Genomic DNA, 20,990 nt, shown 5'->3' on the forward strand with positions numbered 1-20,990 from the left:
TATTACTTGTTTCTATTTCTCAACTAGCTCAGCCAAACTTATTTCATCAGATCTGGCATATTCTACCAGTGAAATGCAAGACAAACTTACTAAACTGCAACAACCCCTCCCCAAACATTTAGCCTGAGCCTCAACGAAGTCCAGCTACCTGTGACTTGCTCATATTTATCTCTTGAATGATCTCTTCAGGGCCTCTCCCATTTCCTCTTTGAATTGCTCACTGTCAATGTTTAGACAAGCAATTTTCAACCACTGGGCCGTGGCACATTGGTGTGCCACGAATGGTCCACAGGTTTGCTGCAGGAGTTTAGGGAAGGGTCATTTTTGATAGGGCAATTGGGGGATGTGAGCCCCCCACCAGCAGTGCCGTGTGCCTTGTGAAGTGTCAAAAAAACTAATGGGGTGCCTTGACAATTTTAGCATCTTGTCAGTGTGCCATGTGATGAAAAAGACTGAAAATCGCTGGTTTAGACTCTAAGCATCTTGGAACAGAAAAAAGGGGTCACTCTGTGTTTCAAGGAATGAAGGAATTTACTGCCAATGCAAATGAATATTGAAGACAACAGGCATTTAGTTGTGCCAGCAGAGTGTTACAAGCCATTTTATATTACAAATGTTGCAATGACACTGTTTCATTCAACAGAGAATTCACTGATGCCAATGATTAAGACAGCATCACAATGATGAAACAGTCCATTTCTTCATCCCAATGTAACCTATGCTTATCTGTAACCTCAAATAGTTATAAAGCCAGATGACAAAGCTCCGTTAGTCTATCATTATAATATAATAATAATAATAACAGGTATTTATATACCTCCTTTCTTGGTCTTTGTTCAAGACTTTATTCAAGGCGGTTTACATAGGCAGGCTTTATTTAAATCCCTTATTAAATAGGGATTTTTACAATTTGAAAGAAGGTTCTTTCTTTCAAGAACCACTACATTCAGGTGTTTCATTCTGATCTGGCTTCACATTCTGGCCTCCATCCTCCCACGCTCAGAGCAGATGGAATAGCTCGGCTTCAGCTTGTCAGCTGCTTCAAGGTCACATGGTGCTGGTGGCCTCGAACTAGCGACCTTGTGGATGTTATCTTCAGGCAGACGGAGGCTCTACCCTCTAGACCAGACCTCCTGCCCATTATCATTATTCCACGAAGAGACACAGTAACCTTATACACTGTGTTTTTATACTGGCAATCAATGCTTCAAGTTCAAAACCATGCAACATTAAAACTTACGGATCTCCTGCAGCCAGAAGTAGTAAGTATCTTGAAGGAATGTGATCTGGAGGAAACACTGTGCTGGCAAACTTTACAGCTACCTGACGTACTTGGACTTGAGGCTTAAAAAAAATAGAATAAGGGATGTATAAAAGCTACTAAAAATGTATATGAAAAACATATGGAAGAGACTCCCAAAGTAGAAAAGTAGTTACATTAATACATGAACAACTCAGGTCTCTCCCACCACTGCAGTTTCTGGCCATATGCACCTCTGCCCAACTCTCTTCCAGTTTTCTTTTCCTTCTCACCCCTCATCACACTGGGGAATCAGCTCTATCAATCATTCCCTGCACCCCTGCTTCTTCTCTCCCTCCTTTCCCAAGATCTTCAAAGTAGGTCAAACAATGCAAGCCAACAACATTACAACAAGTCATTCAATGGCAGACAGAACCTTCCAACTACCTGGGCTCTTAAAGACAGAGAGGCAGCTGAACCAATTACTGCCAAATGCTTCAAACACCTTCACTAAGGCAAAATCCTGTAGTACAGCCATTCCCAAACTATGGATCATGACCCAAATTTTGGAGGTTTGCAAGACTGAAAGGGCAGATTAGGTTAAGTGCATCAAAGGTTAAACAAGCTGCTACTGGGTGGCGGGATACTGCTGCCAAATCCTCATTATAGCCACACCCCCTGGCATTTATAAATCAGGCAGCTCCAGGCTCTCTAAAAAGTCTGGGAACCACGGCTCTAAAACATTTCAATAGTGGAGAATGCTGACGTTGTTCCATTTCTAACAATACTTTTACATAAATAAGATGGGAAGATCTGTTAATTAGTTCATTTTTTCAAAAAGGGATACTGGCAGCAATCTATTCTTTAACTTCTTCCACATAATCATGGAGCATTTTCCATATATATGAAAATTAAAACTCAAATGGGAGTTATGGTTATTTAGAGTTCTACCTGAACATCTTAAAAGAGATTCAAAACTATCTGAACACCCATTTAATTGAATAACAGGAGTATCACGCACCCAGAGTTTTACCAACATGGAGATAAAATAAGGTTCAATAATGGGGATTCCTATCTTTAAGTATTCCACTAAGCAGCAGAACAAGACACTGCATTAGAAAATGAAGGAAATGGGTTTCATTAACATAAGTCTTGCCGTATAGAAGGGATTAATATATAAGAGATACTTGGCTCTCCATATCACAACCTCCTCACTCTTTTGACATACCTTAATTAGGTTTGAGGCCACAAGTGCCTCCATAAGAGTACGAGGTGCTCCTTCCAAACTGGTGTAAGCCCCAACCATCATAGACAAGGCCTCCTGAATAGCAAGTATGGTATCAGGCTCTTCCTGAAATAAGAAGGTAGCTTTTAGTAACTAACATGAGACATGCATCCACATTCAGCCCAAGAGTGTCCAAACATGCTATTCCCATGACAAAAATATTGAAAATAAATAGTCACTCACTTTAGAGAGCGCTTCAAAAAACTGTTGGACTAAAGCCAGGTCCTTGGTGAACAGCTGAGGTATGCGGCTAAAATGAAATGTCAGTGTTTTAAAAGGCTAGCAATATCTAAGAATGAAGCAAGATATATATGCATTAAATCTAGTATTATTACCCTGTATGATAACTGGGGACCTAGAATGAGAGAGAGTTATTTGTCTCAAGGCTGTTGACATTTGAACTCAGAATTTTGTAGTCTTTTAACTGATATTTCTGGAATCAGTAATAAAGACTAGGAGATCACATCTGCATATTTAATGTAGATCTAAATTAGCTGCCTCTACCATTTGGATGCTATTCTAATAATCATGAAATACAGTGGGGGGGGGGGAAATCAGAAAATTATACAGGGGAGTAAATTTGATTGACATTTTGAAGGTCAATTTCTATACACAGAACTCATTGAGCGTGCCACTACTGACTGCGCTCCAAGATTGCTTAGTTGGCAATCTTGGGGGTTTAAACTACGCCGAGAACAAATCATTTTTCAACTCAATGCCCATTTTTAAAAAAAAAAAATGGATTATCACAAGCATTCAAACAAACTATTCAGAAATTAAACCGCTCTAAGGTATTAATATCTTTTCTACATTCTGCATCCCATTACAAATTGCCATGTGATATGCTAAGCTAACTTGCTTGCCTGCTGGCACAGTAACAAATTGCTTTGGAAAAATCAACTGACATCTCATTAGTTTAAAAATGCTTTTCTGTTACCTGGAGAGTTTTCCAACAGCTGAATAGGCCACTGACAGCAGTTTGGGGTCCTTGAATTAAAAAAGATCAGCAGAATAAAACATGAGAGGCAGAAGACACATTCAGGCTTCCTCATTTATCCCCAACAACTACACTTTTATTCTATATCTTTTCTACAATTTTTTTCCCCAATTAAAAAAAATTTTTTTTCAGGGACATATGTACAATAATAACTCCTAAAGCAAAACAAGTGAAAAATAGATAGAATTATGTTCTTCATTTGGATATTTTAAAAAGCAGCATATAGCAATAAAATTACATCTGACTCTTAATTTTTTCTGTCCAGAAGGAAAAGAAAGAGGACTTGGCAAACGCAAAAATGCAGCTACAGTATGGCCAGACACTATGCAGTGCCTTTATGACAACAACTTGAAACAGCATGAATGCCTGAGCAATGTAATCCCAAACACAGCCTGGGAATCAATGACATGATTTGGGCCTATAACGAGGGATGATGACTCAACTCATGCCGACTATACTTGAGTCGCCCCAAAATGTGCTTTTGGATGATTTGTGTTGACTCAAATTGTGGATATTGCTGACTCCACTGCAACTCAGGGCCAGTGAAATGAGTCTTGTGTGTGTGCTTGCTTACATTTTTTTGCGGTTTTCGCATCAAGCTGAAAGACCCCATGGGCAATCTGGAAGCCGGCATTCAGAAGGACGGCAGTAGCATAGGTAAGTAGGTTTCAGGTGGAGAAAGGCTTAAGTCTTTTTTTTTTTTTTTTTTGCTGCACAAGACTTGTTTCTCAAGATGACTCATGACTCAACTCGAAAGACATGAAATTTTTAACAAGTTACAATTTGTGAGTTGAGCGGGTTGTTGATTCAGGACTCAACTCGTGCTCATGAAACCTGAGCACATCCCTGCTACTACACACATCTACTGAAGTCTTACAACCACTTGTAGATTTCTGCCTTAATAGTGAAAAAGGTACATTCAGTGAGCAAGGTAGGAAGCAAGGTAGGAAGACATGATGCATGGTAGGAAGCAAGGTAGGAAGACATGATGCATGAGAAGATTGGGCAGAGTACCGAAGCCATAGCTTGAGCTGATGCTGCCTACCCCATCACCTCCAAAGCCAGCCAAACCCCAGCAAATGCCAGGCATACCATGTGGTCCACAGACCATGCAATTACCCTTAATGCCAAATTATTTCTGACTGGGAAGTTCTGGCACTGCTCTGCCCAATCACAAGACCTCCTGGTCAGGTTTGCTAAGTATGCCTTGAGTTTGATGGGGCATAGATTTCTATGCTGATGTGTGAGAGGAGGATCATTCCCCTATAGTTGAAAGCTGTGTGAATTGCAACCACAGAGATTAAACATAGGTTGGGCTCTGAAGAGCTGCACATCTAATTCCCCACGACTAAGGGGCATTTGGGCTAACATTTCTCCCACAGCAGCCTCCAATATTACATGCAAACTGCTTTTGAAACCAAACATTGCTTTCAAAAGCTGTTTATGATATGGCACAGAAATCTCCTGTTCAAGGAAATAAAAAAGGTTTAAAATCTCAGTAGGGATACCGAAATACTGGGCTCTTTGAATCCTGACGCTTGGTTAAAACCATGCAGATTTATAATGTTTAAATTTGATCTGTCAGTGGCACTTAGGTACACTTCTCTGGGCTCAGAACTGCAGCCTTGGCTGGCCATTTGGAAAACCAAGCATGCATTGCATCCTGTGATGGGGGGGCAGTCCCGGAGGCCTCCTCAAAGTAAGTCAGAGGTCCTCAAACTGGGGAGTCATGACGACCCAGCCAGGGAAGCCCTGTCTCTACCTCTTATGGGAGAGGCGATGGGAAGGCAGCGCAACCACCACAATTGTGCCGCTGCTGGAGATAAAGATTGTTTTTAAAAAACTTACTATTTGCAGTGCTGGTCTTCTTGGGAGTACAGGAAGACTGTGGTCCCCTCTGCTGGGCTCCCCATGCCTAAGAACAACTAAAAATACTAATTGCAACCCACTTCCAGTTTGCAATTGTGAAACCAGAACTGGTTTGTGATCACTATTTTTAGTTTTTCTGAGGCACAAGGAGCCCAGCAGAGGGGTCCACAGTATCTCAGCACCCCCAAGAAGGCCAGCACTGCGAATATTAAGTTTTTTAAAAAAACACTTTTATCCCCAGCATGAGCACAACTGTGCTGACACCTTTGCCCTCAAGCACGTACCCCAGTTCCCAAACTCCCAGATAGCTTGGGAACCACTCAGGTAAGGGAACAATTTGTTACCTTGCGCTTCATTGGTGCTGGAAAGTTGGATAGAATTGCACACTAAACATAATTATTTTAAAAGGATCCTTTGAACTTACCTCTTTATATTCATTAATCAGTTTTGTCAGTCCATTCAACAGCATTGGACCTAGTGGCTTAATCTTACTGTCTGGGCAACTGAAATTCAACATACGAAAGAGTAACAAGTTAATTTTTTTAAGTGTCACAATATAAAACAAATAATAAAAAGAAGGTCTTGGGTTGAAATCAACTCAGTAGTGCAATGCTCCTCATGCAAAGAATCTTTTCCATTTCCTCCTCCCCACAGACCAATCAGAAGGTGCAGGCACCTTGTGTGAGTACAGCTTTGCTCAAGGAAGGAGGCTGCACCCTATTCCCCAAGATTCCTCTCTCTGCTTGGAGCCACTGCACCTCATTCCACCCACTTCCAGGCACTCTTCAACCCTTCGGAGAAGCAGTGGGGGGGGCGTGCACACAGGCATTTACAATTAGAAGGAGAGGACAAGAAAAATCCCATGTACAAGCATCATTCTGCTCATGCAACTATCGATCCAAACCACTGTTGATACTTTTTCTGATGACCTAACACTACCTCACACTGTATTTTGTTACTTGACTGTACAACCCACACCCCTCTGCTGGATTAACTTTATATACTATTCAATATAACTTACATAATGATTGACAACCAAAGGTTAGATTTGTTTATATGATGCCCTAAACAATATTCAGTTACTCACATTATACAAATATGATGCACGAATTGAAGAGACAGAGTTCTCAGCTTCGCATTAGTATTTGCGCCAAAAAGGCCATCATAGACAACCTAGCAGAAAAAAGGAACTCATCAGAAACAATATTTCAAAGTCCTTTCCTGGAGGTATAGCGTACTAAGAATAATAAAACACACACCAAATCCTAACCATTATCCCCCCCCCCCATGAGGCAGCAATGCCAAAATGGTGAACGCTGCATCCTATGGAGGGCAGTCCAGGTGGTCTCTTTCAGGTAAGGGAACATTTGTTCCCTTACCCAGGGGTAAGCCTCCAAGGCATAGAGGGGTCTAACTAAAGAGGGAGGAAGCATATCTGCAGCACCAGCACCACCAACTCCATTCCCCTCCCTAACCTGATTTGACCACCCCTGCTGCATTTTCCCCCTCCCTGCCCTGATTCATCTTCCTGCCACTCCCTTCTGCCTGTCCTGCTGACATACCTTCAGGAGCAGGGCTTCCCACCAGCACTGCCAGCAGCACACCAAGTGGTGAGCCGTTGGAGCATTTTTGCAATTGGCACTGATTTTTTATGGCAGTCAGTGCCAGCGCAGAATGTGCCCTGCCATCAGGGATGACAGTTATGAAGTAAATGCTGATGGACTGCATACATTTTCCTCTTGTTTTTAACATCCCACTAAAGTGCCACATTTTTAAACCAATAAAGTTTCATTTTAGAAAGGGTATTAAGCTATAGGATACTAAAGGAAGTTCTCTCATACTATCATTACATATTTCTTGCATGCTGCTGAAACAGATGACATACACTGCAAATAGCACCACACAAGGCCTCCTAGTTTGGCATCTCTGCTGTATTGAAAGCACAACAGAACAACACACACAGTACCTAAAAAAGCTTTCTTACTGTAGACTCCTATGTATGTTCACAAAGAAGTAAGTTCCACTGCGTTCAGTGAAATTTACCCTCTGGAAACCATGAATACGATTACATCCTTATGCTATTATAGTGCTACTCCAGCTTTGTGGCACACCTCATATTCATTTAATACTTACCCCACCTAAAGATATGGGAAGATACAGGACTGGCCTTACCATGAAGCAACTTGAAATGGTTGCATAAAGTAACAAACTTTGGAAGGGCGACAAATGGACAAGCCCCACCCCATCTGCCAACTCAATTCTGTTGCACCAGTGGATGTTCCAATCCTCTTCAAATGTGCATGGAACAAATTAGAAGAGAATGATAGCAGCCCCCTTCTTCCTCCAGCACTGCTGGGGGAAGGAAATTAAGCTGCCATGGCTTCCAAAGCACAAAATGGGCAGGAAGAAGTAATCTGGAGCCTACCCCCTCTTCCCTGCCTTTCCCTTTCTTAGAACACAGCGCACAGTCTCCCCCTGCCCACCACTTGGCTACTGTTTCCAATGAACAGAAGCAGTGCATGCTGAGAAATCAGCATGGAGGGAAGGAAAGGGGCACCTCTCATTCCCTCATTTGGCTGGGCACTCTCCACTTTCATCCACCGGATGGCGGGCAGTGCACAGGCCACTCCTGTTGGAACAGTAATTAGCAGAGTGTGTAAAATTGGGTTCTGAGAGGCTGAGTACTAGTGAGGCGAGTACCTGAATATTTGCAGGAAATGTTTCTGCAGCTTGCCGGGAACGCAGAAGATGAGGAACAATCTTCAATTTAACCCGTGTGCTGACAGGATCATGCTTCAGTTCTGGTTTCAAAACAGCTCCCTATGATAAGCAGACATAGATTTAGAGTGTGTGTGTGTGTGTGTGTGTGTGTGTGTGTGTGTGTGTGTGTGTGTGTGTGTGTGGTTCACAACCAGGACTGAGGTGAACACAGCCCTGATCTCAGCCTGTGGTAAGTAGGGTGATCAGGGCTAAGCTCCCCTGAATCCTAAGCAATGTTTCCACCACCACTGTCTCCCCTTTCCCCTGCCCCCAAAAGGAAGCCAGAGTTGATGGTGCAATCTCTCCAGGGCCCAGTGAAGTATCTTTTCACAGTATTCCTGGTGGAAAAATGGAATCTTCGTATCATTTTCTCACTGAGGGTGCTGGAAATTATCCCAGTTCAGTCCAGAGCAGAAAAAGATTTTCCACTGAAGTCCGGAGCACCCACAACCAGCACTGTCAACGCTAGCTTTCCCTGCCCCCAAACAAATTTATGAAGGAAAAGGAGAGACGGCAGCCAAAAAAGCTGTGGGCACATTGAGTACTTACCTGGGAGTAAGCCCAACTGACCCTAGTATGACTTACTTCCAGGAATATACAGTGTATTAGGAATGTCTCCCTATCTTAGGGCCCAATTCTATCCAATTTTCAAGCACTGATGCAAGCATGCCAACAGGGGGTGCACTGCATCTTGCAGTGGAGGAACAGTCATGGAGGCCTCCTCCATTTGTTTTGTTAAGCTGCTTTGCCATAGGTAGAAACTCATATCTTGACACATCTCATCTATTGTAAAACGTATTCTCCATTGCAAACACACAAGATACAATAGCACAGCATAACTATTAACCTGAAATGTTAACTCAGGCAAAGAAAAAAAGCAAAATGGTCATCTAAAAATGGCTGGCTGCTACAAGGAAAACAAAACTTCAGACCTCTTCCCCGCCCCCTCAATTCAATTCTTCCTTCCCTAGTGAAGGTAACGGGAAAGCAAAAGTAGCAGGCAGCCTTAAGAGTTGCTGGACAGGATTTGCTATTATAGCAATTAACCCATTTCTGCCCAGCCCACAGGTATACACATTTTATAGCAATTATACACGTATTATAGCAATTAACCCATTTCTGCCCAGCCCACAGGTATACACATTTTATCCCTGTTACATATATACAGCATTGGGCAGAAATGGCTTAAAAAAACAAAAACAGAAATTCCAAAACTAAAAAAAACAAAACACATCTCCGGTAAAAAAAGTCACATGCATAGAAACAAAAAAAGAAACACTGTCTGAGAGAAGTAATTCTCACCTCCTTAGTTTTTAGTGGTATATCCCCAAGATACACTTTGTACAGCTTGTTGACGATGGTTGGATTATTCCAGTCAATTAAACTAAAGAATGTTAAAAAGACAGGCATAGAGTAAGGTACTGGAATTAATTATTTTTACATGATTGCGAGCAAAACTAATTAGCTGCCAGGACAGCATCACTTTCTCTCCAATGCAATAAGAGTCAATAATAGTTTAAATTAACACATACACATAGTTACTCAGACACATCCTCTCAGACTGAGAGCACAGCAGTCTTGACAGCCTCTAAAACCACCCTGATTGTAAAAAAAAGGAATTTCTAAGTATTTTATCATCACGTGCGTATTTTTAATGCACATATCACAAGGACATTGATGCCTAAAAATGCCAAATCATAGCAGTAACACACAAGAGTTTTGAGTGGAGTTGTTTGTAAATGTGGACAATACAGGTTCTCATCAGTGTTTTGAAGTAGCAGAAAAACAACGAAAAGCCTATGGCCAGCAACTGAATAGTCCACACACCCAAGGGAACTTGGACTCGAGTTTCTTAAATGACAACCCCCAAGGCCATAGAAGCAAACTGTTTTTGAAGGTCACCTTGATTTAAAAAATAGGCTCTTTACATGGAGTCCCGACATTCAAAGAAAAAGTACGAGCACAAAGGTATTTCCTTGCCTTGTATATGAAGATTTCTGTGGTTGCGTGTCTAATTTTTTTTAAACCAAGAAAACAACTGGTAAGTACTGGTACTAGCTCTTTTCACATAAAATATACTTTTAGTTCCTAGTATCATACGTGGTAAGCTGAAATGTATATGCAATGAATACACTTTTGAAGTTAGAATTGTTCTGTCTTTTCTTAAAATCTAAAATGGTGGGGCCAAATTAGCTCTTTGGAGCAAATATAAATTTAATGTACTGGGATCCAATTATGCAATTAATGCATTAACTAATGTTCTATTTATAATACTTCTCCTATTGCAAATTTTTCTTATATGTTAGCATTATGCCTGGTGCCTTAAGAACATACTGCATAACTATTATCCTTTCTTAGTGTAGCACAATGCCAGATACCTATAATGGGAGAAGTTGTGCTTTGAACGTCTTTCAAAGGTAATGCTGGTGTGCATTTTGAGAAATTAATTCCTTTTCATATATGTTTTTCTGACATTTGACACATTCAAAATAATCCTTTGAACCCCTTTGAACTGAATCCTTTGAAAGAAAGATCATTCGTGAAATGACAGCTGAATTAAACTTGGGACATAGTAATGATAAACCATTTGGAGAATACAGGTAACACACATCTAATTCGAAGAGAAAAATGATAAGATTCCAAAAGCAGTTCCAATAATCACACTACTCATTCAGTCTGCAATTGTTAGGCGTTGCTTTTTCTGGGATTCTTAGATTCATACGGGGTCTTTTTGGTGGAGAAGGGGAACAATTATCTTCATCACCCACATGTGCTAGGACTTGCTTAATCCAGTACCATGATTCCCCTATTCTCTCACCCGAAACCAGAAAACAAATTTCACGTTCTAAGGCATCAGAATCAAATATCTAAAAATTACTTGACCATATGCCTGGAATTCGTCTAGCCCAATTCTCATTCTAAACATTTAAACCGCCCACCTCACAACAGTTCAGGAAGGAAAGGAAATTCTCTGTTGTGCAAGTACAAAATAGTAAAGCAAATCAGTATCTAGTAATTATGTACCAACCAGTAGAAAAAACCAAGTTTCTCTTAGGGCTTTGGAGACATTCATCACTATAAATGCTAACTTAACAGAAATACAGTTTCTTCCGCCAGATTTTTCTGTCTAGTACACATGGTAAGAGAATGTACGGGACAGAAAACAGGGGTGATACAAGGGATGGTTCTACAATATGATAGGTTTGACAATTTAGTAAAAAAGCCAATGCTTTTAATCAAAAGCATTGGATCATTGGATGCATTGCATTGGATCAAACAAAAGAAAGTATTGCCAACTGTTCAGTTGCCATTTCAAAATTAGAAGTTATTACCTTTGCTTGCTTTTGAGTTCAAGGTCTGCAGCAGTTGCTACACTGTGCCGTGTGTCACTAGAGGCAATGACCAGATGTATGACAGCTTCAAGTTCAGGCACCTGTTCAGCTTCAATGAACTTCACAATGCCCAATTTACACTGCCCAGTAAGGTAAAAGAGAGGAGGAAAGTCAATTAGTCTGATCAGGCATATGAGTGAAAAATGGCAACAACTGAGACCCAGACTTTTTATCATCACCACAGAATTTCAGAACTGGATGAGAATGGATGGCCAACTCATCATAACAGCACTACAGAAAGTAAATCCAGCCCCCGCCCCCCCCCCCAGAACAGCACTATTAGTGGCACTGGCAAGAGAGCTGGGACTAAATCTGCAGCCACCAAATGAGTAACAAGCCTTTCTGATTTTTTTTTATCTCACAAAAACCCATGAACTCAAGAAGAAAATTGTCTAAGAAGAAGATTGTGCTAAGATTGAATAGCAAAAGGGACAGAACTGGCTCCTGTAGGATGCTGAAAACCAGAAGACGCAGCACAGGACAGGAGTCCCCAATAACCACCTTCTGGAATCTGCCTTTCAGAAAGGACAGGAACATAACACAACTCCCACATGCTCCAGCCTGGCCAGCATTTCAGGAGGATACCACTGAAAGTTGAGGAGATGTCCAGCCTAACCAACAGGGATACATTCCCCATCTAGCTCCCAGGTCATCTGCTAGGGTAACCAAAGGATGCCTCTGTCCCAAACCCTGGCCAAAAATCCAAAAACTGAAAAAAGTCTAAGAAATTGGTTTCATACTTGCTGCTCATTTGCCACCACACACTTGAGTATCTTGCTCAAAAATGGTAGGTTAGAGACTGCCTAGTAATTATCTAATGAAGTGGGGTTCAAGGAGGACTTCTTTAAAAGAGAGTGGACCATCACCATTTTAAGGAATGATGGAACCATTCCTTCTCCAAAAGACGTACTGATCACCCTCCCTGTCCACTCAGCCAGTTCCTTTCAGATAACTCTCATAAGCCAAGACAGGCAACAGTCAAGCACACATATCATTGGCTGCACACTCCAAGAATCTAGTCCACATCCTCAGGTTATACAGGACTAAAATACTCCAAAATAGTTGGATGAGCAGATGCAGAGGGTACATTCTCAAATACCAACAATGTGGAGTAAGTCATAGCAGATGTAAATAAATTTATCTGCAAGGTGTCCTCTAAGTTGGTCACAGTAGGCCATCAAGATAGGCTCCAAACCTTCCTACAGGCCAAGAAGCAACAAGCTTTCCACTACTCAGAATGGTAAAGTAAGCTTTCTTGACTCCCACTAATGCCACAGGGCAGGCCTTACAAAGAGGTCTAGCCCATGCTAGTTCAGACTCATCATAAGTTTTCCTTCACCATGACTTAAATTGTATACTCTGTCACTTTAGCACCAGCAGCTCCTCAAAGAAACAGGGTGCAAAACTGGTTCTATGATTGGACACATGGCATTCATGAGAGATATTGTAAATGGCCCTAGTCATTTCCTTATACCAGAAGTAAATTAGGACATTGGCGGAACTGCCAGTCTTGGCAGCAGGAAAATCCCATATGGTCATCAAGAATCCATCAAGATTCACAATGCTTCAGGGTCTGGCCTTGCAAATAGCCCAACCCAAACTTGCAGAGCTGGCAAGTCCTGGTGAGTCTAGACCTACCAGTTAGTGAGTTATTCATGAAACAGTTGTAATATTAATCTTCTCCACAACTGGATCATCATCAACCAGCCCAACAGCAATTACCAGGATCCAGATGTGTTCTGCAGCATGTGTTGGGGCAGATATTGAGACAAGCCCACAGGGGCCATGAATTCCTGTGTCACTTCCAGGGCAGGCCCCTCAGTGTGAATATTTATTTCCCCCCCAACACCAAAAGCCTGGGAGAATCCAATGCCACACCTGAGCTCAACCAGTTCAGACAGAGAGACTAGTGGGCAGCAAGGTGGACAGTAACACTAACAGAATTCCAACCCTGTTTCACCCATTTGGCATCAGGAACAAACACTCAGATTTGGAGAGCTGCTGGATAGGATGGTTAAAGATAAGCAAGCACATTCTGCTACCCCCTTCCCACCAAAAATAAAATTCCTAGAAGCAAAATCCTTTTCTAGTCACAAATGCAGCAATAAATCCATCTTCATTTGTGAAATCAAAATCTACAATTTTATTCTCTTTTTACAAAAATTGTTCATAGCTCTACCAGTGCTGGTCCTCCACCTCATATGACATTTCCAGTTAGCATGACTATCTCTGAACAAACACAAAGCATCACATCATGTCTATAGATACACGGAGTGACTAAACATTCTAATCAAGGATAACTCAGCTGTAGCGAGATCAATAGGAACGGAATCAGTAGCCATTTACATCAAAAATAAATGTTCTGAGAGCCAGTATGACATTTTATAACACAAAACCACATGGCATTTGAGGGAAGACAAAGTCATCAAGAAATTTTAATAAAATAAATTCTAACACCAACTTTATTCCCACTACTCTTAAATCACCCTGAAATGCTTTACTGCACAAACTGTTTTTCAAAATAAGATGCAACTAGCATGCCTTCCTTGTTATCTAAGTAAAATACTGTTGGAATAATGTATTTGCTCACTCTCTTTGCCATACATGTTACAGGCACCGGGAAAACAGTAGACATATTACTTAGCATGTAACTAGGGTTAAACATTGGGAATAGGCCAAGCTTCTGAGAGCTGGGTTCAGAGTTCCCCTGGGTTTGGGTTAACCATGATCGACGCCAGTCAGATGTGCCATTAGTCAGGATAATCAATAATGAGGGAGATGTGTCCTCTCCCCCTCCCATGTACAATTCTACAGCCTACTCCCTTAATGGCTTCATTAGCTGCAACCAACTGGCATTTTTACTCCAGTATCACACTGTAAGTTTAGGTTTACCTGCTCTAGCTGTTCAGGAGTCCATGGGCTGTCTCCAATTACCCGCTTGGCTGCATAAAAGCTCATCCCTGGAGGAGGCTGAGGGATCCCAGTACCTCCAGAGCTACTTGATGAAGAGCTCTGTCCCGATGGAACATTCTGACGACTCTGAGATTCATTCAATACGTATCTAAAGAGAGGGAAACAAAATCAAAACCAAGGTCATTTTTGGATTCAGTGCCCCAAATATACCCAAGAATAGATCTAATGTTTAAGACAACAAAATGTGCATAGGCCTGTATAATCTGAGGTAAATCTCAGTCTAGTTCAACTAGAATTTTAAAACCTAGAAGGCTGGCTAGGCAACTTCAACAGCTTCAAAAGAGCACCATTCTTTGAAAACAAAACTACACTTCCCTTATGAGAGTTTAACAACATTTGTCATGTAAGGGAGAAGAAATGAAAATTGTGGAGCAACACAATTACTTACCCATAAGGCATAAGGAGAACATCCAACATAAAGTCCAATAGCAGCTGCACAGTCTTTGGTTTTTCAGCAAGATTAAATGGAGAAGCTGCTTTCAGAGGTTCAACAGGGTATTTCATGTGAAAAAGGGTTGGTATTAGAAGGTGCATTAAGCTGAAAAACAATTATATTTACTGCAACTATTTAATAACATAGTAGCACACTAGTTACGTTTTCATATCAAGAAGACAAATTACAGAGACATGACTGTGAAATGTGTCTTCATAATCTGTTCATTTTCAGGTGATAGCTTTCATAACTATTCAGAGTGCAAAAGCAAACTTATGACCATGAGAAGCAAATTCTGAGAACATTTTAGGGATCTCTTTAAAAATTCACCTTTGCTTAAAATTTCACTGAAATCAACTAATCAGAAAGCAGTAATTCAGCAGGTTAGACCAAAAATGATGCTGTATTCAAATACTACAGGAATGTTGCTTAACAAATGGGACAAAGTATTTTAAATATCATAAGTATTTTAATTATAATACCAGATTAGTTAAGCACTAGTTCACAGTTGCGTGATCATTATTTTATTTAAAAGATTTATAGGTGGTGGGGTCCCCCCACCCGCATTGAGCCCTGATCAGGCCTTACCTGAACCCTCTGAATGTGAGTGGAGCTCTGCTCCAATTGCATCTCAAGCGTGTTCTGAGGCCCTGAAAGGCCATGCATGACTGCCTGTGGCCTCCGCAGGCCTCAGAATGCCTTCTAGAGGCAAAAAAAAAAAGCTACTTCCAGTTTTCGGGTGAAAACCAGAGGTGACTTTTTATGTCTTTAAAAGGAATTTTAAGGCTGCGGGCAGTTGTACTTGGCCTCCCCAGGCCTCAGAACATCCACTGGACGTGACCAGAGCTATGCTCTGGTCACATTTAGAGGGTTTGGCATGCCTGACCAATGGGTTTCATTACCTGCAGTTTTCAGCATCTATAGGGGTTCTGGGAATGAAAACCCTGCGGATACTGAACCACAACCTGTATATACTACTTTTCTGGTACTCAAAGCAGTGTACAACATAAAACTAAAATACAGAACTAAAATATATAAAAATACAGAGCTAAGGGCCCTGTCCTGTTTTGGACCCTATCCAACTTTCCAGCACTGATGCAGCTGTGCCAATGGGGCACACACTGCCTCCTGCTCTGGGGAGGACAGTCACAGAAGTCTAATCAAGGTAAGGGAATGTTTGTTCCCTTACCTTGGAGATTGATTGCAGCTGCATTAGCGCTGGAAAGTTAGATAGGATTAGGCCCTAAGAAACATAGTACAACATAGAGTCAAATATATTAATATTAAGATGACCAAATCAAATCTTATTGTCCACATCTTCAAAAGGGCTGGACGTATTATTATTAAGAATATTTATATACTACTTTTCAAGAAAAAGTTTACAAAGCAGTTTACACACAAAATCATATAAATATGGAACACTTCAACCACTTCATTCACAAAGCTTTTAAAAGTGGTTCAAAACTAGACAGGTTTAACAACCCTGATCTACGAAGTGGGAGATTTCAGAAGATTGTATGGCCCTCTACATATTCAGATAAATCATGTGGAACCTCTTCAGACCTCAAATGGGGGAGGGGGGAGCAATTTTGAATGCTCCAACACAGGGGTGTCCAAACTTTTGGGCAGGAGGACCACATCATCTCTCTGACACTGCGTTGGGGGCCAGGAAAAAATAATAATTTACATTTCAAATTTGAATAAATTTACATAAATTTTAATAAATGAATATATTAGAGATGGAACTTATATGAATGAATGAAGTTCCTGCAGTAGCTCAAAGCCTATATAAAGCCTTTCACAAAGCAAGGCTGGCCTTTCCTTCACTGCTGCTGCTGCTGCATCACAGACATGAAACAGCAAGCAGGGAAGGGAGCCCTCAGGCTGCAGTTCACGCAAGAGGTTGAACAGTCATCCTCATGCTGAGAGCAGTTGCGTCGGGCCAGCATGGGCTGCAGCAAGTATCCGGAGGGCCAGAGGCTCACTGGAGACTGGGGGCTCCCCGTGGGCCAGATTGGGAGTCTCCGAGGGCCGCAAGTGGACCCCGGGCCAGGGTTTGGGCACCCCTGCTCTAACATATGAAAAACTTTCTGCCTGAAAAAAGTAAGCATGTCAAGGAAGGACTATAGGCTAGCCCAGGGGTGTCAAACTTGTTTCACACCGAGGGCTGAAGTTAGCATTCAGGGTGCCTGCTGAGGGCTGAAGTGATGTCATTAACCAGAAAGTGATATTAAGCAGCTGACGGCCAGAAATCAGCACTTTGTTCTCATTAATTGCACAAACCGCAAATGACAGAAGAGAAAATACACAAATCTTGGTCGTATTTTAAGACATGGGAAAGCCTAATTTTCATTTGGGCTGCTGTTTCAGCAGTAAGACCGTAGTACTGCTCAGCAGCTGAGAGCCTGAGGGCTGGATAAAAAGCTTCCAGGGGCCGCATCTGGCCCCCAGGCCTTATGTTTGACACCCCTGGTCTAGACTGACATATTATGATTTGAATGTTTCTGCATATAGAAACCTGTGACCCCACACATATTCTCAAGTGGCACAGTTCCAAGAGGGCTATACCACATGATTTTTTTCAGTATATGTAGAACAATCTTAAATACGAGTAATATTGCACTTACTAAAGAAACATGCAGATTTTCAAACTAGACAATTCAAATTAAGACACAAAAGAATGGAAAATCTCTGTACTCAGGATCATACCTGTCTTGTTGGGGTTGAGGTTTTCCTTCCATTGCAGTAAGAAGAGTGGGGGCCAGCTCACACTGTTTTTCAACAGGCAAACGAGGGTAACCCATCTTAACATATATTATTGTAAAATTCTGCAAAAGTACAAAATATATTTAAATAACACCAACACAAAGAAACAACCGCTCAGAACATTTCCATAAAGGTTTAAGAAGCAAATTCCATTCAAGTTCCCTCATCTGCTAGTCAACTAGTAATTTGACTACAGGAACCTTAATTTGATATCAAGGAAGCCTACTGAAAAGTGCTGCAAAAAGGCTAAATGCAAGTACCTACCTCCTAACAGAAATGGGTTGCTAGGAGCAGAGTATATCCAATGGCTGCACTGTCTTCCAGGCACAATTCAATCTGACTGCTAAATTCCTTTACTAGGCCAACTAACACAATCCTAGGCATGTTTATTCAAGAGTATATCCTATCGAGCCCAATGGGATCCCCTAAAAAGCATGTCTAGAGTTGCAGTGAAGAGATTGATTCCCTCTCTATGTACCATCACAGCCTCTGCAATCAGCTGGGAAGGCTTTCAATTCCTCTTGATAGCAACTATTTTCTGTCATCGTCTCCCACCCCCCTCCCCCAGCAGCAAGCATATGTAATTTTGGTGGTTGTAAAACCATTCTGCAAGTACATCTCCCAAGACTCTTCCTGAAAACCCCTTTTTACTTGAGATGACTGTTGGAAATAGAATGGGATAATCAAAAAATCTAAAGAAATGAACAAACCAACCATCAGCACTAAAAAAAGTGGAAGACTTTCTACATAGATTCTTAAATATATGATTTAGGGCACAATCCTAAATGTGCCTTATGTCAGCCCAAGTCCCTTGGGCTGGCATAGGAGGGTCGCAAATGTGCCGTAAAGCACGTTTGCACCTCCATGGGAAGAAGCCGCGTCGGTGCATGTAGATGCGCCGATGCACGGAGGCCGGCAGAAGCCTCCATGGTGGCTTCCTCACTGCCACTTGTGTCGGTGGGCCTGCAACGACACAAGAAGCAATGGTAGGCTTGGGGGGACATTTCTGGGCGGGGGAGGGTTGGCGATGGGCAGCCCCAGGGGCAGGTGCATGGGAAGCCGGTGGTGGGGCTGGGACCAGGCAGTTATGCCGGATTCCAACCCCCGTCCCCACGGAGAACGGAGCTGTTTCAAGCCACTCTCTTCAGACTTGCACCACCTCAAGAGGTGGCACAGGTCCGAGGAGACTCATTGGGGCAAGCAGCCCTTACCCAGGGGTAAGGGGAAGAGCTTCCCCTTGGCCCTGGCTAAGCAGTTGCAGCCAAAGAACCTGCGTTGGATGCAGCGCAAGCCTCCTGGCTTGCCTGCTCCCGTGTAGGTTTGGCTTGCGCCCTTAATGTCTAAAGAAAAGACTTGTCATTTTCTGACTTGATCTTGAAACTTACTTGAATAAGACAATGGGATCTTAAACTAGATTGCAACCTACTTGACAACAAGACCTTCTAAGAAAAATGTTACTGATTGTAGAGAATAACCCCAAGTTAAGAGTAATATATTTTATAAAAACCAAACAGGAACATTTAGAGCATTATACTTGTATTCATTCCAACAGTGTAACTTTTTTTTTGTTGGCATCCTTCTGTCTTGGAAGACCACAGTATCGCGCTCTGAATGGTGGTTCTGGAACAGAGTGTCCTCTCCAGTGCGCGAAGCCTGGGTAAAGTAGATATGGAGGATAGACTGTTTCCCATGCAGCAAATCCCGCCTCTCCACGTCGCTGAAATGGTCCAATGGAAAGGCAGAAGCCAATACGGTTCCAGCGACGTCGCAGGAGTTGCCAGAACATGACTGTGTTCAGCCATGAACTGCCTCAGGGACTCCGGCTCCGGATTTTGCCTTGAGGTTGACTCCTGAAGCCTTTTCCATAACTGGATGTAGCCACAAGACAGTTGCGGTTTGGGATCAGAGTTTTCCTTCTCTCAGATGAGCTGCCTTCCCTGGCTAATGAGTCCCATCTACCCAGTGGCTGTTTAGTCGCCTCTTATGACAAGTTCAACCAAACTAAGGGCCTATTTTTACAGTGTAACTAACAGAGTTAAAAATACAATAAAAATTATGCTTAAAAGGCAAGTGCAACTTACGAAAACCTGAATCTCATATGTAATCAAAACTTAGAAAGAAAGCACTTACTGTGACAAAGGACACTGCAGAAGGATCTTGATACTGGACTAGTAAAGTCTCCACAGGAAGCTGGATTTTCGGACGACTTTTGATACGCTTATTCAGGTGAACTAGCAGTTCCATAACCTAAAAGGGAGAGGGGAAATCTTGACTTTGGTGCAGTGGTGAAGCAAGCGGCAGGGAGGGCATGTAGCTCCAGGTGCCAGGCCAGAAAAAGGGTGCCATGTGAGGCCTACCCAAGATGGTGGTGGCGGGAGACGTAGCAGAACCACCAGTGCAATTGCAGGTATGCAGAGGTCTTTGCCACTTCTTCCTGTTTCAGTGGCTTTGTGATGTTGCTGCCACCCCTTTCCTTCTCCTTTGGAGGCTGAACCTCCAAAGGAGGAGGAACAGGGTAGCAGTGAGATTGCAAAGGTTCTGCTGCCACCACCTTGCATTTCGCCACCACAGTCTCCTCCCCTTCGTGCTTGGCAGCCTCTTGACCCAGTCACCATACTCTCCATCCTACCCCAGAGGCTCTTGGGACTTGGAAACAATGTTGCTTCAGTGGCTTCCACAATTCCACATCTGAAAGGCAATGGGCTAATAATTTCTAGACTGGGCAGACAAAATATATCAATACCCAGAAGTTCAGAGCTCCTTCTCACATAACAATTTTCAGAGTAGCTCCAGTGTGATTTATTCTGCTAGCACATTTATACAAATGAGAGACAGAACCAATTTTTTTTCCTGAACCAGAACAAAACCCTAAAAGAAATTCAGCGTACTAGTTCGAAACATACGACTGAGAAAGACTCACTGACATCAATCAGGATAAGTACGTATAAAACTAATGTCTGCAAGGACTTTTACTTATTTTGAGTTCATCTAGACTTCTACACCTCATCAGCTAAACATACCTTCTTACGTACTCCTTCTTGTGTACTGGAAAGCTTTAGAAGAACAGGTGGTAAGAATTTGGATATAATATTCTGCAGTTGTTCATCTGTTTCTGCATGACCAAGACGTAAGAAGACACGTTCAAGCTGATCTATAATAAAGGAATAGAAAGAGTAATTTGGACCTGAAAGTCTATATGAAATTGAAAAACAATATCACCAAGTACTGTACTGATTATACCATGGTTTAATTCTCAATATCTTTCCACCTCAATA

At 42.0% G+C, this 20,990-nt stretch overlaps 1 protein-coding gene across 4 annotated transcripts in view; it reads right to left on the reverse strand.

Moving 5' to 3' along the window:
- The window catches only part of ECPAS (Ecm29 proteasome adaptor and scaffold), an 85,717-nt gene that overhangs the window by 49,705 nt on the left and 15,022 nt on the right, over nucleotides 1-20,990 (reverse strand). For 3 of the 4 annotated variants that reach the window (XM_066613627.1, XM_066613625.1, XM_066613626.1), the window contains exons 3-16: nucleotides 20,736-20,866; nucleotides 19,846-19,962; nucleotides 17,659-17,777; nucleotides 14,905-15,054; nucleotides 14,436-14,604; nucleotides 11,484-11,623; nucleotides 9,454-9,535; nucleotides 8,092-8,211; nucleotides 6,479-6,564; nucleotides 5,816-5,894; nucleotides 3,463-3,512; nucleotides 2,709-2,775; nucleotides 2,469-2,591; nucleotides 1,241-1,344 (exon numbers count right to left, since the gene is read on the reverse strand). In XM_066613627.1, coding sequence (XP_066469724.1) covers nucleotides 1,241-1,344; nucleotides 2,469-2,591; nucleotides 2,709-2,775; nucleotides 3,463-3,512; nucleotides 5,816-5,894; nucleotides 6,479-6,564; nucleotides 8,092-8,211; nucleotides 9,454-9,535; nucleotides 11,484-11,623; nucleotides 14,436-14,604; nucleotides 14,905-15,054; nucleotides 17,659-17,777; nucleotides 19,846-19,962; nucleotides 20,736-20,866 — 1,537 coding nt within the window. Of the gene's footprint in view, nucleotides 1-1,240; nucleotides 1,345-2,468; nucleotides 2,592-2,708; nucleotides 2,776-3,462; nucleotides 3,513-5,815; nucleotides 5,895-6,478; nucleotides 6,565-8,091; nucleotides 8,212-9,453; nucleotides 9,536-11,483; nucleotides 11,624-14,435; nucleotides 14,605-14,904; nucleotides 15,055-17,658; nucleotides 17,778-19,845; nucleotides 19,963-20,735; nucleotides 20,867-20,990 lie in introns of those variants that run through there. The other variant, XM_066613628.1, reaches the window with a different exon arrangement.

Source organism: Tiliqua scincoides, chromosome 2, assembly GCF_035046505.1.
Source record: "Tiliqua scincoides isolate rTilSci1 chromosome 2, rTilSci1.hap2, whole genome shotgun sequence".
NCBI lineage: Eukaryota > Metazoa > Chordata > Lepidosauria > Squamata > Scincidae > Tiliqua > Tiliqua scincoides.